At 40.2% G+C, this 13,588-nt stretch overlaps 3 protein-coding genes across 4 annotated transcripts; 1 reads left to right on the forward strand and 2 right to left on the reverse strand.

Annotated features, from left to right (window-relative positions):
• Window positions 1–195: 195 nt before the first annotated feature.
• chid1 (chitinase domain containing 1) lies at window positions 196–5,815 on the forward strand. The gene is made up of 12 exons (XM_020079002.2): window positions 196–633; window positions 1,758–1,901; window positions 2,719–2,851; window positions 2,935–2,979; window positions 3,068–3,174; window positions 3,263–3,324; window positions 3,418–3,507; window positions 3,596–3,697; window positions 3,794–3,943; window positions 4,892–4,972; window positions 5,057–5,099; window positions 5,226–5,815. The coding sequence occupies exons 1-12, from the start codon at window positions 529–531 to the stop codon at window positions 5,322–5,324; spliced, it is 1,161 nt and encodes a 386-aa protein (XP_019934561.2). The 5' UTR covers window positions 196–528; the 3' UTR covers window positions 5,325–5,815.
• Window positions 5,488–8,054, reverse strand: gatd1 (glutamine amidotransferase class 1 domain containing 1). The gene is made up of 7 exons (XM_020079009.2): window positions 7,629–8,054; window positions 7,345–7,421; window positions 6,623–6,728; window positions 6,423–6,530; window positions 6,252–6,343; window positions 6,059–6,152; window positions 5,488–5,953 (listed from the first exon to the last, which is right to left on the reverse strand). The coding sequence occupies exons 1-7, from the start codon at window positions 7,675–7,677 to the stop codon at window positions 5,838–5,840; spliced, it is 642 nt and encodes a 213-aa protein (XP_019934568.1). The 5' UTR covers window positions 7,678–8,054; the 3' UTR covers window positions 5,488–5,837.
• A 311-nt stretch (window positions 8,055–8,365) lies between these two features.
• Window positions 8,366–13,546, reverse strand: cd151 (CD151 molecule). Of its 2 annotated transcripts, XM_020079003.2 has the most exons (9): window positions 13,382–13,546; window positions 12,452–12,536; window positions 11,274–11,465; window positions 10,270–10,344; window positions 9,974–9,994; window positions 9,560–9,664; window positions 9,289–9,444; window positions 9,121–9,207; window positions 8,366–9,008 (listed from the first exon to the last, which is right to left on the reverse strand). In XM_020079003.2, the coding sequence occupies exons 2-9, from the start codon at window positions 12,533–12,535 to the stop codon at window positions 8,949–8,951; spliced, it is 780 nt and encodes a 259-aa protein (XP_019934562.1). In that variant the 5' UTR covers window position 12,536; window positions 13,382–13,546; the 3' UTR covers window positions 8,366–8,948. The 2 variants fall into 2 exon arrangements, with proteins under 2 accessions (XP_019934562.1, XP_019934566.1); XM_020079007.2 differs by lacking the exon at window positions 9,974–9,994 and having other exon boundaries at window positions 13,382–13,538.
• Between the last annotated feature and the right edge of the window lie 42 nt (window positions 13,547–13,588).

Consider the following 13,588-nt stretch of genomic DNA (forward strand, 5'->3'; position numbering starts at 1 on the left):
TTGGCGGCTAGCAACCAACGTCAAAGGCGCATTACCGCCATCTATCGGATCTGCCTCTTCTGCTGACTCCACATTCAAATTCAAAAACCTTTATTTACCCCTGGAGGGTAAAATTCTAATTCCCATAGAGCAAGACCCAAGTAAAAACAAGCCAGAAAACAAGGATGACATCAGTGTAAAGTCCACAGACGTTTAAACACGCCACAGAAACCTCCCGGAAGTCTCCTCCACTTCTCGATCGCTCCGCAGCGTTTATTTTGAAAAGCCCAAAATGCGGAAGACGCCCAGCTCTGCTCCAGAAACACGTTGGACTAAGTTGTCAGTGAATCCGGCTCCAGTCGTTTATTATAACTTCGTGTTGACTCGGTCCGTCGGGATGAGTGGAGCCGCTGTGGCTCGTTGTTCTGTGTGATTCCAGAGACCATGCTGCTTTCTGATCAGTCAGTCAGGGAGGAAGCTGCAAACCTGCAGACCTGAGCGAAAACCCACCGATTCATCTGAGGGATCATTTCACTTCCTTCATCAGACATGAGAGCCTCGTTAGTGTTGCTGCAGCTCATTTCCTGCTGCTGGCTCGTCGCTGCCACTCTCTCAAAGACTGATGCCAAGAAGTCTCACAAATCTGAGGCCGAGGTGAGTAAGTTCAGCTGCTCAGCTCCACGCTGGCTGGGAGCTGTCAGATCCTCCTCATGTCACCGTGTCCACCTGCATGTAGAGAGGCCTTATCCTCCTCACCTGTCACTGTGCTGCATGTGCACGCCTCACAGAGTCTGCATCACCAATAAGATTAAATCAATACGTATCTATCGAATCTCTATTCCTCCAAATTCTGAGATGTTGAAAACCAATTTCAATGTTGCTTCCATGCACACTTGTCGTTGTGTCCATTCAAATACTTTCTGGGCTCGATTGAAAGGTTGTATATAGTTTCAGTCTAAGCTTAATGTGACTAAGTGTTATTACACATTTTAAGGATGAGAATCACAAAACACACTTCATTGTAATCTAATGATTTTGTGCAATAAATGATGAATGCCAAACAATACCCCCAACTGGATTCCTATGTGAATTTAAAGAATATATCAAGTCTCTACAGATTATATAGACACTAACAATTCTACAAACATTTACATCAACAAATAAAAAAAGCCAAACACATATAAGTACCTGGATAAAAATGCTTATCTATATCTGTAAGACTTATTTCTTATACTTCCACATTCAGTAAAAGGCAGAACATTGTACTTTTTACTCAACTCATTAGTATTTGTAGTAAAAAATAAAGTGAGTGATTTAACGCTGACTTTTTTACATAAAGTTACAACATAATATCCTTCACATACAGTTATATATTAGTAATAATAATCCAATAATACAAGACTACACTGGAATGATTCTACATGATACAATGGCTTCTGTTTCTCTACTTGTACTGCAGTTAAATAACATTTGTATTTTATTGTATTATGTATATTGAGTATTTTTAAAGTGTGTTATAGGTAACCTCTGTGATACTTTATTTTTAATTTAACTATATTTTCAGTCATCAATAACAACTCTTTCTATTCTTTTCTTTTTTAATATTCTGTTTTTTTAATATTCACTTTTTACTTATCCTATCTAATATGTATCTATCGAAATGTCTGTTTATTTAACTGCACAGTTGCTGTAGCTGATTATTTTCTGTGCTGAGCACAAACTTGTAATACTCTTAAAGTTGTTTGGTGTGCTCTCCTCTCTCTGACCCCACTGTTCAGACGTCTGTAGTGGATTTATCTGTGCTGGACAGAGGCCTGGTTGTGTCAGACCCGCTCTGGAAAGACATAGTGAAGGAGGAGAAGAGACACTGTGCTCACATCAAGAGAACATTTCAAGGAGCAGTGCTGGGATATGTCACACCTGTAAGTCTGAACTCCATCTTGCAGCACAACATTAAACTATGTCTTGTTACAGTCCTCACTTATATATTTGTACTTAATCATCATTAAAGTTGTTGTGAAAAGTATAATTTTTATTTCGGGATGAGAATATATTGGAGGGAAAATCCTCAGTCTTTGTTCTGTGCAAAATAGGTTTTAGAAGTTAGCAAAGCTTAATGATTTAATCATATGACTTTGAATTAACATTAAAAAGACTGCAACATTGATAAAGCTGAAAATAATTGAGTAATCAATCTGTTTTGATTAACATTTCATATTTGCTGATTTCAGCTTCTTCCCTGTTTGGATTTAGTGTCTTTCTTTGACTTGTGTGTAGCTAAATTCTAAATGTGTGGGATGTGCCCACATGACAAAACAAACTAGCGGCGCTCTGAGAGAGCATAACTCTGCTAAGGCCAATGCCCTACCTCATCATGTCAAAGAAAGGGAATCTGCCCATTTATTCAGATCTTCTCCAAAACTATAATTAATCTACCTCTGATTTGAAAAAAGTTTTGCTATTAATCAAGTGTTTGTCATTCTCTGCTCATGAAGAAGAGTTCAAAACCACAACATTCAGTCAGCAGCAAAAATCAGTCTTTCAAATTAAAACATATACTAAAGTTGAATACTTCACGATGATTGTTGATAATCCACTGATGTCAAGATTATTTATCTTGATAATATTTTTGTCCATATCGTCCAGCCCTTTTATCTGAGTTGTTAGAGGAGGAATAGCCGACTTGAAAAGATGTGCACATGTCCTTGAATGAATGTTTTGTATTTTCCTACTCTGCAGTGGAATTCTCACGGCTATGACGTGGCCAAAACGTTTGGCTCCAAACTGACCTCAGTGTGTCCGGTGTGGCTTCAGCTCCGCCGACGAGGGCATGAAACCTTTGACGTCACGGGACTCCATGATCACGACTCAGGTAATCAGCCAACATCGCTGAGGGGATAGCCAACACTCCTGTTGTCTTGAGCACATAGTAATGGCCTTTTTTTGTCTTTGCAGGATGGGTCAAAGCTGTGCGCAAGTCCAACAAAAAAGTCAGGATGGGTGAGTAAATATCTAACCCCACAACTCACATCTGTGCATGTGTGGTTTCAAATAACTCATTGAAACGCTCCATGTTCTGTATTGCCAGTGCCTCGGCTGTTATTTGACGGCTGGTCTTACCAGGACTACATGAGCGTGCTGGGGAGTGAGGATGAGATAGAGGAGCTGGGCAGTGAGCTGGTGGATGTTGCAAAGGTAATAACAGTGTTATATGTATCTGTAACTCTCATATCGCAGTGTGCAGTGTTTGTGCAGTTTAACTGCAGACTGTGTGTCCTTGCAGACTGAAGGCTTTGACGGCTTCACCTTGGAGCTGTGGAGCCAGCTGGGCGGCAACAAAAGAAAGTGAGTTATTCTAACAGCAGCACAATATTCTAAAATAGGACCTCTGGGGAAGTGTTACAGTTAATGACACTATGTTGAATCTTCTCTGAGCAGGGAGCTGGTGCATTTAGTAAAACACATCTGTGAGACTTTGAAGGCTAAAAGATTAGACTGCATCCTCGTCATCCCTCCTGCTGTGACAAGGTGAACAAAATAAGACTATTTTCTTTGATTATAAATGTTAAATTCTTGCTGATTTACTGTTGCATTTTAAATTTTCCATCCTGATCAGTGCGGGGCAGCCAGGTATGTTTGGCAGGGAGGAGTTTGAAGAGTTGGCTCCAGTAGTTGATGGATTCAGCCTCATGACGTACGACTACTCCAGCGGTGCCAGGTGAGTGCACAGATACACGTGTGTTTGTGATGGAGTAGGTGGAGATGTGATTATAGTAAGTGACATAGCTTTTCTTTTCTTTCCTTGTTTTAACAGACCAGGCCCCAGTGCTCCGCTGGCCTGGGTAAGAGACTGTGTTCTCCAGCTCGCACCCAACACTCAGTGGAGGCAGAAGATCCTGTTGGGACTCAATATGTACGGACTTGATTTTGGAAGTCAGGGAACAGAGCCGATTCTGGGAGGAAGGTAAGAAAACACAAAGACTGCTGCTGGAATAAGTTTACATTCGAGCAATTAACATGTTTAAATCTTAAAATGTAGAATACTCCGCTGATTAACATTCCTGAAACATTGTTATTGACTTATTTTTCCAAACCATGTTCTTCCGAATCATAACCTGACGTCTATGTTATTCACATGGCAACTTGACTTTCGACTCCTCAGTCAGATATCAGGTGTTTTACGCAAGAAGTAGCTAATGTAATCTAATCTCATCTCCGGCTGGTTGTTCTTCAATTTCAAACTTGTGGTTTTCAGTTTATCAGACTAACATATAAAGCTGCAGAAAGCATCATTCATTGATGTGTAAACAGAATCATGTAAAGTCACTACATTTCCCCTTTAAAGTCCATGAGAACTTTCGAGTTAAAAGTATTTGTCTGTAACAGATTCACTATCAAGTGAAGCAACAAATAATTTGAAAAAGAAACATCACCTCTATGTGTGAATTTTGATCAGATGTGATGTAGAACATTTACATAAGCAACACCACAGCTGTGTTCAGGGCTCCGTTCAGTGCAGACTAGGAACAATGACGCATTGAGCACAGTTGTGATACACAAGTTGCAACTATGGCAGCTGAGAAGGCCATTCTGCTAGAGAGCTAGGAGGTAGAGTACATTACGTCTCGTGCCCGTCGCACATCGTTACAAGCAAACATGTCCTTCAACCTCGAAACAGAAGCAAAATGATGCAAAACGTTTGGCATTGAACGGGCCTCGGATTGACTTGTACACAGAAGCAGGCTCCGTCATGTTTTCCCAAGTAAGCCCCGCCCTCATCAAACCAGTGAGAGGAGCAAGGACAAAAACACAAATAGAGAAACCTGACTTGTGAAATAACACAAACTATTCTAACTCTGGTAAAAGCTGTGAGACATTCAGAGGTCTAACAATTATGTTTGATTTTCTGCAGGTTCATTGAGCTCTTGCGAGAACACAGGCCCAAACTTCTGTGGGATGAGTATTCTGCAGAGCATTATTTCACTTACAAAAGGTACTAATAGTACAAAACTTTGAATGTGCACATATTTGTTTCTGGCGTCATTTAACAATATCTGTCTCCATTCTTTGACTTCAGGAGCAATGCAGCTAAACATGTGGTTTACTATCCCACACTGAAGGTAAAACTCTTCACAGTTTAATTAACTTTCTGTGTAAACAGTCGTTACATTATGTCATCACCAAACAGTTAAACTTATGTTTACTGTTAAATATGGATGTTAAACTTTACTTTATTTATTTCACAGTCAATCTACCTAAGAATATCTTTAGCCTCTGAACTGGGAACTGGAGTTTCCTTATGGGAACTGGGACAAGGACTGGATTATTTCTATGATCTCCTATGAGAGTTTGAACTTGTGAGTGAAGACTGAGGCACCTCGGATCATCAGCACAAGGATTTTCTTTCTCTGGAACACGGTGCACCAGAAACACTTGTGCCGGTGCTGGTATTATTTTTCTTTTTCTCCCCAAGCAACGGAAATAAAATGAACTCTGAAAGGTTCTGCCTTTATGAATAAAACATGGATTTGTTTATTAAAACGGTACAAGCAGCAGCCGATAGCTACTTCAGTATGTTTTATTCCTTTTAATCTGTGATGCTGCATAAATGAAATCAACTTATACAGTTTAGTGCAATAACAAATCTTCATCCAGCCGAAGGAGCATGACCATTAGTATGCGATTTTTAATAGATTTATAATAACAGCATTGCTAAGTGATGAAATTGTATTTACAGTGTGACCAGACGTCTGTTCTGACTCAGCATCTTTCAGTATTTGTCTGAGATGAATGTTTGTTCAATGGCATAAATATAAATGTGAATCAATAAGCTGTGCTCCTGATCCACGTTTCTGTTTTTACTTGGCGCTGCAGAGCAGGATCAGATTGTGTACAGCGTGTGAGGTGGACTGCATGTTCTGACCAGTTATCAGGTGTCTGTCTATGACCACATGCACAGCGTCTTCTTGACTTGCTGGAAAGAGAGATAAAAAAAGAAGAGGGGGGGTGTTAGTTTAGTTTTACAAGTGGAGATTAAATATATGTTGATCTTGTGTGTGCGCTCTGCAGGTCAGTTCACCTGTGTATGATCCTCCACTGTCTTTCACAAAGTCTTCAACGATCAGGGGCAGGTTGGCGAAGTCAGGCCTCCGCACAAGTTCAAACACTGATGGCTTTAACAAACACACAGTTTTTGTTTTTAATTACACTGGAGACATATATACATATATTTGGGTGTATTGCCTTGCCATGTTTACTTATGGAAAACGAACCCCCGTTAAACTGTATCCATTGAAGATCCACCTCTGTCCCTCTGTGGCACAACACAGAGCCGACACTCCCTGTCCCACTGCGCAAACAGGCTCTGCACACAGAAAAAAAAAAAGCATCTGAATCTCTGCAGCAAACACACACTTTAAATCCTGACTGAGCCTCACACTCACTTTGCTGAGAGATGAAGTGTGTGAGGATGCGGTGCAGGGAGCCGCTGTGTGCCAGGTCATTCAGCGCTCCGGGGCAGTCTGGGATGAGCAGTGCCTGGTATCGGGCACCTGCAACAAGGTCGTGATGACATGAAGTGAGCAGAGTCCAGCCAGCAGCAGGAATGAAAACAGACAAACAGCCGTGAAATGAATATTCTCACCATCTATAGATTCAAGTTTAGCCGGTGTTGCATAAGGTTTCAAGTTGAAATCCTGCACCCATCTGGCAGTGCTTTCATCCACTCCAACAAAGTCTATTGGCTTCCCCTGAAAGTCAGTTATTTTCATCACGTCAGTAAGAGCGATCTATGGTGTCCATGTCTAAAGTCCAAAATGATGAAATATTTACAAATGAACCAAGCACATAGCTCTCTGACAGCTGGGGTATGTAGCAAGTTCAGTTCTCTAACCAATCAGAGAGCTTGTTACTGATCACAGATTGTAACCTTGTAATTCTTTTTATTGCCCATTAAATATCCAACAAGGAATAACAATTAAATGTATACATTTACATAGTAATACATTATATTTTACTTTTCTTAATTCTCATCTTATAATGGTATCATTAGTTATTAATCATTAATTAAGAAAAGCTATTTCTGGGCCTTTAATAATGGCTAATAACTATTAAATCTATTAAATACTAGTAAATTACATAAACAGTTTGAGACAGCGGTGCCCACATCTCATTTTAACCTCATTACTCACCTGCCTGTGTGTTAGTGTTAATGTCTTATCCGAGACCAAACAGAGTTACTGTATTTTAAGGTATTTGAATTTGTTTCAGAGATCACACATTTGAACATGATGAGAAATAGATTTTGCAGAAGTTAACGTCTGGTGACTTTCTGTATCGTTGTAAAGAAAGTAATACATGTCTTACCCCAGGTGTGGCAGTCTGCAGGTTGAACACTGAGCTACAGAGAGTGAAGCACTGATGGAAAGACTTGGCGGAGACTCCTGAACAAACAAACAAACAAACAAACAAACAAACACATCAGCATCAGGAAGATCACTGCACATCTGCAAACATAAACAGCTGCAGACTGTTAGTTCAGCCACGTGGTAACAAGTGATTACATCGAGAACCATTGATTTGTAGCAGTGTCCGTGCACTTTGTGTCTCTTCCTCATTGAACTGGCGGAACAATGAGGGGACGCACTCACCCTGAGGAGAGGAACTGGCCACGATCAAACACGTTGGCTTTGCAGACATGTCGACGATCTCGATCTTCCCTCCACATCAAATGTTTCTGTCTGTTTCAAATGAGTAAGAAGAGAACTGTCGATGGAATCTTACAGGAAATAAGAAAACACACGAGGAAGAAGTCCTGTCAGCTGACAACAACATCCGCTCATGGGATTTCAAAATAAAAGTCCAAGGAGAAGAGGAGGTTTGAACTCCAGAGGGAAGTAGAAACAAACCTACACATGATTGTCTAGTTATTACAGCAAAAATGTAAGACAAATGTATCTGATGATTTGTTTGTCTTTGAACATTGTTAAAGAAAAAAATGTATATATATAATATAATCCTGAAACTGTCTTTTACTCCACATCCACACCAAAATGTAATGGTTTATTCCCAGGCCCCATTGCTCCACTAAGATTGGCAGTCATTTTTGCAACTGGAATGATGATCAAGCTCTACCTCCGCCAAGGTCCAACAGTCCCCTTATGAAACCACATTTAAATGAGCCTAATCCAGATTTTTATTTTGGATCTGCATCCCATCAAGATCCATGAATTATTGTCTAAGAAATCACTGAAAATGTTGAAAAACGACTATGTAAAAAAGATAAGGGGATCCAGCCCCAGATCCGGACCTGCACCAAAATTGAATGAGTTCTTCCCTGAAGGAACAGACAAACTAACTTTCACAGGTGAAAACGGAACCTCCTCAGTGAAGGTAAAAATGAGTGGTTACTTTTTATTTGCACTCCACGAACAAACAATTATTATTTCATTGAAATGATCACTTGGTTACACTGACATACATAAAAAAAAACAATCAAAAAAAAAAGATAAATAATAAAGCACCGAGACTGTTGCAAGATGAAATCTTTAAAAATAAAATCAAAATAGAATACAAAATAAAAAATTTATTCAAATATAATTTGTGTTAAAATAAATCTAAAAGGGCCGAAGTCATGCATTTGAGTTTGAAGAGAATTGGAACAGAGCTATCCAGCAGCATTACAGTGTCTCCACTGTTTGCTCTTTGACAATCATCATTTCATAATTTGAACCGATTAATAATATTATTATTATCATCACTACTTTAGATATAGCGTTTAGACCTACTTAGGAAACCATGACATTCTGAATTACATTAGTGAGCTGGATGCAGTTTGTTCTTGTCTTGTGTTTGGTATGAATGACGATAAAGTTTGAATCTCGAATCTTGAATCTCTTGAGCATCCAGAACTGTGTAAATAATGTGAGGCATCAAGATTTCATGAGAAACATGTTGTGATATTGCAGAACTCAGTACGGATCTTCTTTCAAATTTCTATAAAGGCAACAAGTGAACATCATCCCCACAAGCTAAAAGAGAAAAGAGAAGAGAACTTGTTACTTACAAACCACACAGAAACAACCATTGTCTACAGCTCAGTATTTTGCAGAACTTTAAAAGAGATAGACAGTGTGGTTTTACCTGAAGAAAAGCAATGCCAATACCCACTGCCCCGAGAATATACAACTGACTCAAGATGAAATCCTCTAGCTTTAAGATGCAGCCTCCCTGACAGCATGAGAATGGGGGAAAGAAAATTAAAACCTTGCTCATTTAACCTTTTATCCAAATGATCAGCTCTATACTAACCTCCACCTTGTAGATGTTGGAGGGATGGTCCCTTCGGCCGCAGAGCACACTGGGAGTTTTACAGCAGCTATCAGGAACCAGCTGCCTGTTATCTGCAGCCCGGATCCACACGCTGTCTCTCCAGTCTGAGTAGTTGTTACTGCCACAGCACTTAAACTGAGAGGGAGGAATAAGGGACAGAAACTAAGATGAGAAAATGGTGCGTAACATTAAACTGCATCCACGTGCAGAAGGTCATTTAAAATCTTCTGATGCAGTACGACTTCCGCACTTCCTGATGGAGCCTGTCCACCGCCTGTGTGACGCTCTCCTCCCCCGGCTGCTGGTATTTCTGCTGCATGGTCACCTTCAGGTTCTGTCTGAGCTCCTCGTCCAGCTGTGAGAGGAGATGCACTTCAGTGACGGCTCAGGAAAACAATCTGTCAGCATCCATTTAAAAAAGCCCCTCGTCAAATTCCCTTCCTCCCCTGCTACATTCCACTGTACCTGTGCCCACCACATATAACTCACAGCACATGAGCGCAGGCCCCCTGACCCCACGAGCATGCTTTAAACTGACTCACAAACATAAATAGTTTTGTTTCTCGACTGACAAATGTGCAAAGAGTGACACTGAGCCATCGTATATCAAGATGTAACAGAGAAATAGTTCGATATGAGATGGAAACAGATGGCAGCGGATTACCTGGTAGCAGAAAGGGAAACACTGGAGCCAGAGAAGAGGGGGAAAAAAAGAGGTGTGAGAAGAATGGAAAAAAAACAGTACAAATGAAGAACATGCACAGAGAGACATGCAAAGAAGATCTGCCAGCAAAGAGTGCAACGACTGAAGCATTTCATGAGTGGTAGAAAAAAGAAAGGGAAAGGAAAGGAAGAGGGGGACAAGGTCTGATTTGTAATTGCTGCAATATCTAAAAAAAACTGATGCCAACAAAAATAATGAAGAAGCACAATCACAAAGTAAAAACATTTACAGGGTACCTCTTGGTAATTTATGTAGGCCAGTACTCCAGCAATGACTTCCAGCAGGAAAATACACAGCAACAAGATCAAATACTGGAGAAGAAAGCCAGAACATACACACAAACACATAAATAAATGAAATTCATCTGGTGGTTTACTACATTTCTGTGCTGAAATATGACACTTAACGATTTAAACTATTTGTGCATGACTCAAAAACCAAAATGACAACTGATGCGGAGAATATACTGTGGGAAAGGAAGTTATTAATCACAAAGGTCATGGTAAATATGGAAACAGACACAGTGTTATAGAGGTTATGGACTTTTTAAGTATTATATCCTCTCTCTGCATGCGTCTGCTCTCTCTCCCACCCTCTTCAGTCCACGCAGCCGCTTGTGATGCCCCTCATTCCTCTGGCATGAGCCGCTCTCTAAATCTAAACTCTTAAAGACACACTCTGCGTGACTTTGACCGTTATTTCTGACGGTCATGCCCGTCTGACATAATAAGGAGACAGAAGGTCACCAGGGATTAACTTTCAATACACGTAGACCCAGCCTGGGTTGTATGTGTATAAATAGGTTTTTATAGTGTCCTCCCCTGGTTTCTGATTCCAGATACAATAATTATCTACTACGTCTATTATGTTACCACCCATGTCTGTGTGTTGGTTTATTTGGACTACACACAATCTACTGAACTGATTTCCACTAAACGTGGTGGAGGGATGGGGCCTGGGCCTGGGCCTGGAAAAAGCCTATTAAATTTAGGATTGGATAAACGGGTGGATCCAGATCCCCCCCCCACTAACTTTAAGTAGGTTGTATGACAAATTAACTACATAGATAATAATCAGACAGAATCATGTGTAGGTTTGTTCATCATTGGAGGAGGTATGTGCTCCACTAAGTGTCATTCTAATGAAATGGGGTTAATACTTTGGTGGAGTGTAGTGAAATATGAAATATACATTTTCTGCTAATAAGGTTGTGACGTTTTGTGCGACTGATCCATCTCACCACAACCAGAAGACTCTTCATCTCCTTCAGAGTGGCACAGCATCCGATTATTCCGGTCACTATGACGATGACCCCGGCAACTATCAGGATGTAAGCTGAGGCCGAATAAAAGCTGGAGTTGAGTAAACTGATGTAGTCGCTCTTTTCCATCAGCGTCCACACTCCCACTGCCAGCACTGCTCCTCCTGCCAGCTGAAAGAACGCACTGTTATCTGCTCAATGCAAGCCAGATGCTTGAAATGTCAAGAATGTGCCACAGCATTTTTTAACTCTTATAAATTAGCTGCTAAAATGTGATCGTAATGCAAAGTAATCAACGCCCTATTCTCTCCTGTACGCCTGGAGAGACGTGGAGCGAAAAGTGTTTTTTAAAATCTGATGCACAATATTTTTCTTAGCTCAATATTATCTATTGCAAACTGTGTGTACACTGCATGATACTTCAAATGTAGTCTGAAGGAACATCATACAGCAACATGTGCATATGTTTACAGAGTATGTGTGAAGAAGACTTTTTAACAGTGGGAATACAGTAGATTCAGCGTCATAAAATGAAACTCTGCAGTATATTAAACAAAGAATTAAATGATAACATGCTCTAAGTAAATGTTAACCATTACCTCTGCTAAGAAGGTTATGTTTTAACCCCTGTCCGTTTGTTTGTGAGCAAGATTAGGCAAAAAATATTGGACAGATTTCCAAGGAAATGGATGCATGGATGGATGGATGGATGGAAGGAAGGAAGGAAGGAAGGAATGAAGGAAGGAAGGAAGGAAGGAAAGAAGGAAGGAAGGAAGGAAGGAAAGAAGGAAGGAAGGAAGGAAGGAAGGAAGGAAAGAAGGAAGGAAGAAGGTGGTATGGGTCATATAGGTAAAGAGTCCATCAAATTGTTTAGATCAAGGGGCAGATCCAGGAATTTTTCATCACAGAGATAGAACATTTTTTAAAAACACTTTCAGTGATTTCTCAGAGAATAATTCATGGATCTTGATGAAAAAAGTCAAATATGGTAAGGACACTAATTTCTATGCGTGTTTGCAATCTTGATTTTAATGAAGGGGACTGTTGGGCCTTAGTGGAGGTTTGCGCTCGACTGAGTGAGATTCTAGTTACAACTGGTATTAATAATCATCACGGTATCTGTCTTGACTTCTGTAAAAATGTCCTTCGGAACTTACCCAGAAAAGAATATTGAATAGAAACAGTAGATATTTCAGACAGATTGTCCCACAGGTGTGAGTTTTGTCACCTTGAGTTTCCATTCTGAAAAAAAAGGAACTGATTTATATCAGTATGTTAGTGCAAACATAGAAAACCTCAGCAAATGAAAAATGTCTCGAGAACATCAGATTGCAAAGAGAGCAGGTTGTTCCCCTCCGTCACTGCTCTCATTTAGTGTGATAGTGATCTCACACTTGAGCTTGAGTTAGTGCTGGTGTCACTATACACACACACGTTTTCTCTTTCAGTTTGGTTTTGTTCCTCTGCTGATGATGATGGTGATTTACTGAGGGAGCTCAGATTTAACTACTGTGAATATGAGCTGTACAAGCTGACAACATGTCGTCTTTTTTAAAGTTTAATGTGTGCAGGCTTTGAAAAACATTCACCAGTCGACCAAAAACAAAATGTGGTGCATTTCAAACTCACTCACTGATGAAATCAAATATGTTGTGGGGTAAACATACTTAACTTGTGTCACGTGTTGTCCAGCAGACAGTTATATATATGTCCCCATCCCAGTAACTTAACCTGATCTTCTCACACCCCAGTGATATACTATTTACTAAATAAATTAGTCAAAGTCTTATTTTATCCAAACCTCAAATAAACTTTCTCCTTCTATTTTTAGAAATGTGACTTTGAGCATCATGAGTGACAAAAGTCAAAAAGGGTAAAGGCACAACAGATATAAAATAACAACCGCATTAAAAAGATGCTTCCCGCATTAAATAAAAGTCTATTTAGCCACAAGATAAAACGCTCCATGCATGAATGTGATCGTTCAGCAAAACAAAATCTCCTGATGATCACACTCAGTTATTTTTAACTCATTGTGTCATGGAAAAAACTGCTCTGCCTTTCTACTGAGACCAGAATACTCCTACCTGATTTGCGTTGGTGGACCCTGGAGGATGTAGAATATTGGGGCAACGTCTTCCAGGCTCCCGCTAACCCCAGTGTCAATGTGCTGCTGTCTCTGAAGGTTAGCTGCAACAGTGTACGTTTTCAGTTGACACTCAGACCCGAGCGCCTGAGCGTCTGTCCTCTTTTGGCACAGCAGGCAGCTCACCCCTCAGCAGCTATACAGAGTA

Source organism: Paralichthys olivaceus, chromosome 7, assembly GCF_024713975.1.
Source record: "Paralichthys olivaceus isolate ysfri-2021 chromosome 7, ASM2471397v2, whole genome shotgun sequence".
Classification (NCBI taxonomy): Eukaryota; Metazoa; Chordata; class Actinopteri; order Pleuronectiformes; family Paralichthyidae; genus Paralichthys; species Paralichthys olivaceus.

Coding starts and splice junctions, on each gene's coding strand:
- chid1 (XM_020079002.2), top strand. CDS start 529: ATGAGAGCCTCGTTAGTGTTGCTGCAGCTCATTTCCTGCTGCTGGCTC. Junction 634..1,757: donor CTCACAAATCTGAGGCCGAG/GTGAGTAAGTTC, acceptor CCCACTGTTCAG/ACGTCTGTAGTGGATTTATC. Junction 1,902..2,718: donor TGCTGGGATATGTCACACCT/GTAAGTCTGAAC, acceptor CCTACTCTGCAG/TGGAATTCTCACGGCTATGA.
- gatd1 (XM_020079009.2), bottom strand. CDS start 7,677: ATGTCTGCAAAGCCAACGTGTTTGATCGTGGCCAGTTCCTCTCCTCAG. Junction 7,422..7,628: donor GGCCAGTTCCTCTCCTCAGG/GTGAGTGCGTCC, acceptor TTGTTTGTTCAG/GAGTCTCCGCCAAGTCTTTC. Junction 6,729..7,344: donor TGCAGACTGCCACACCTGGG/GTAAGACATGTA, acceptor ACTGACTTTCAG/GGGAAGCCAATAGACTTTGT.
- cd151 (XM_020079003.2), bottom strand. CDS start 12,535: ATGGAAACTCAAGGTGACAAAACTCACACCTGTGGGACAATCTGTCTG. Junction 9,665..9,973: donor GTTTCCCTTTCTGCTACCAG/GTAATCCGCTGC, acceptor CTCCTCTCACAG/CTGGACGAGGAGCTCAGACA. Junction 9,445..9,559: donor TGGACAGGCTCCATCAGGAA/GTGCGGAAGTCG, acceptor CCTCCCTCTCAG/TTTAAGTGCTGTGGCAGTAA.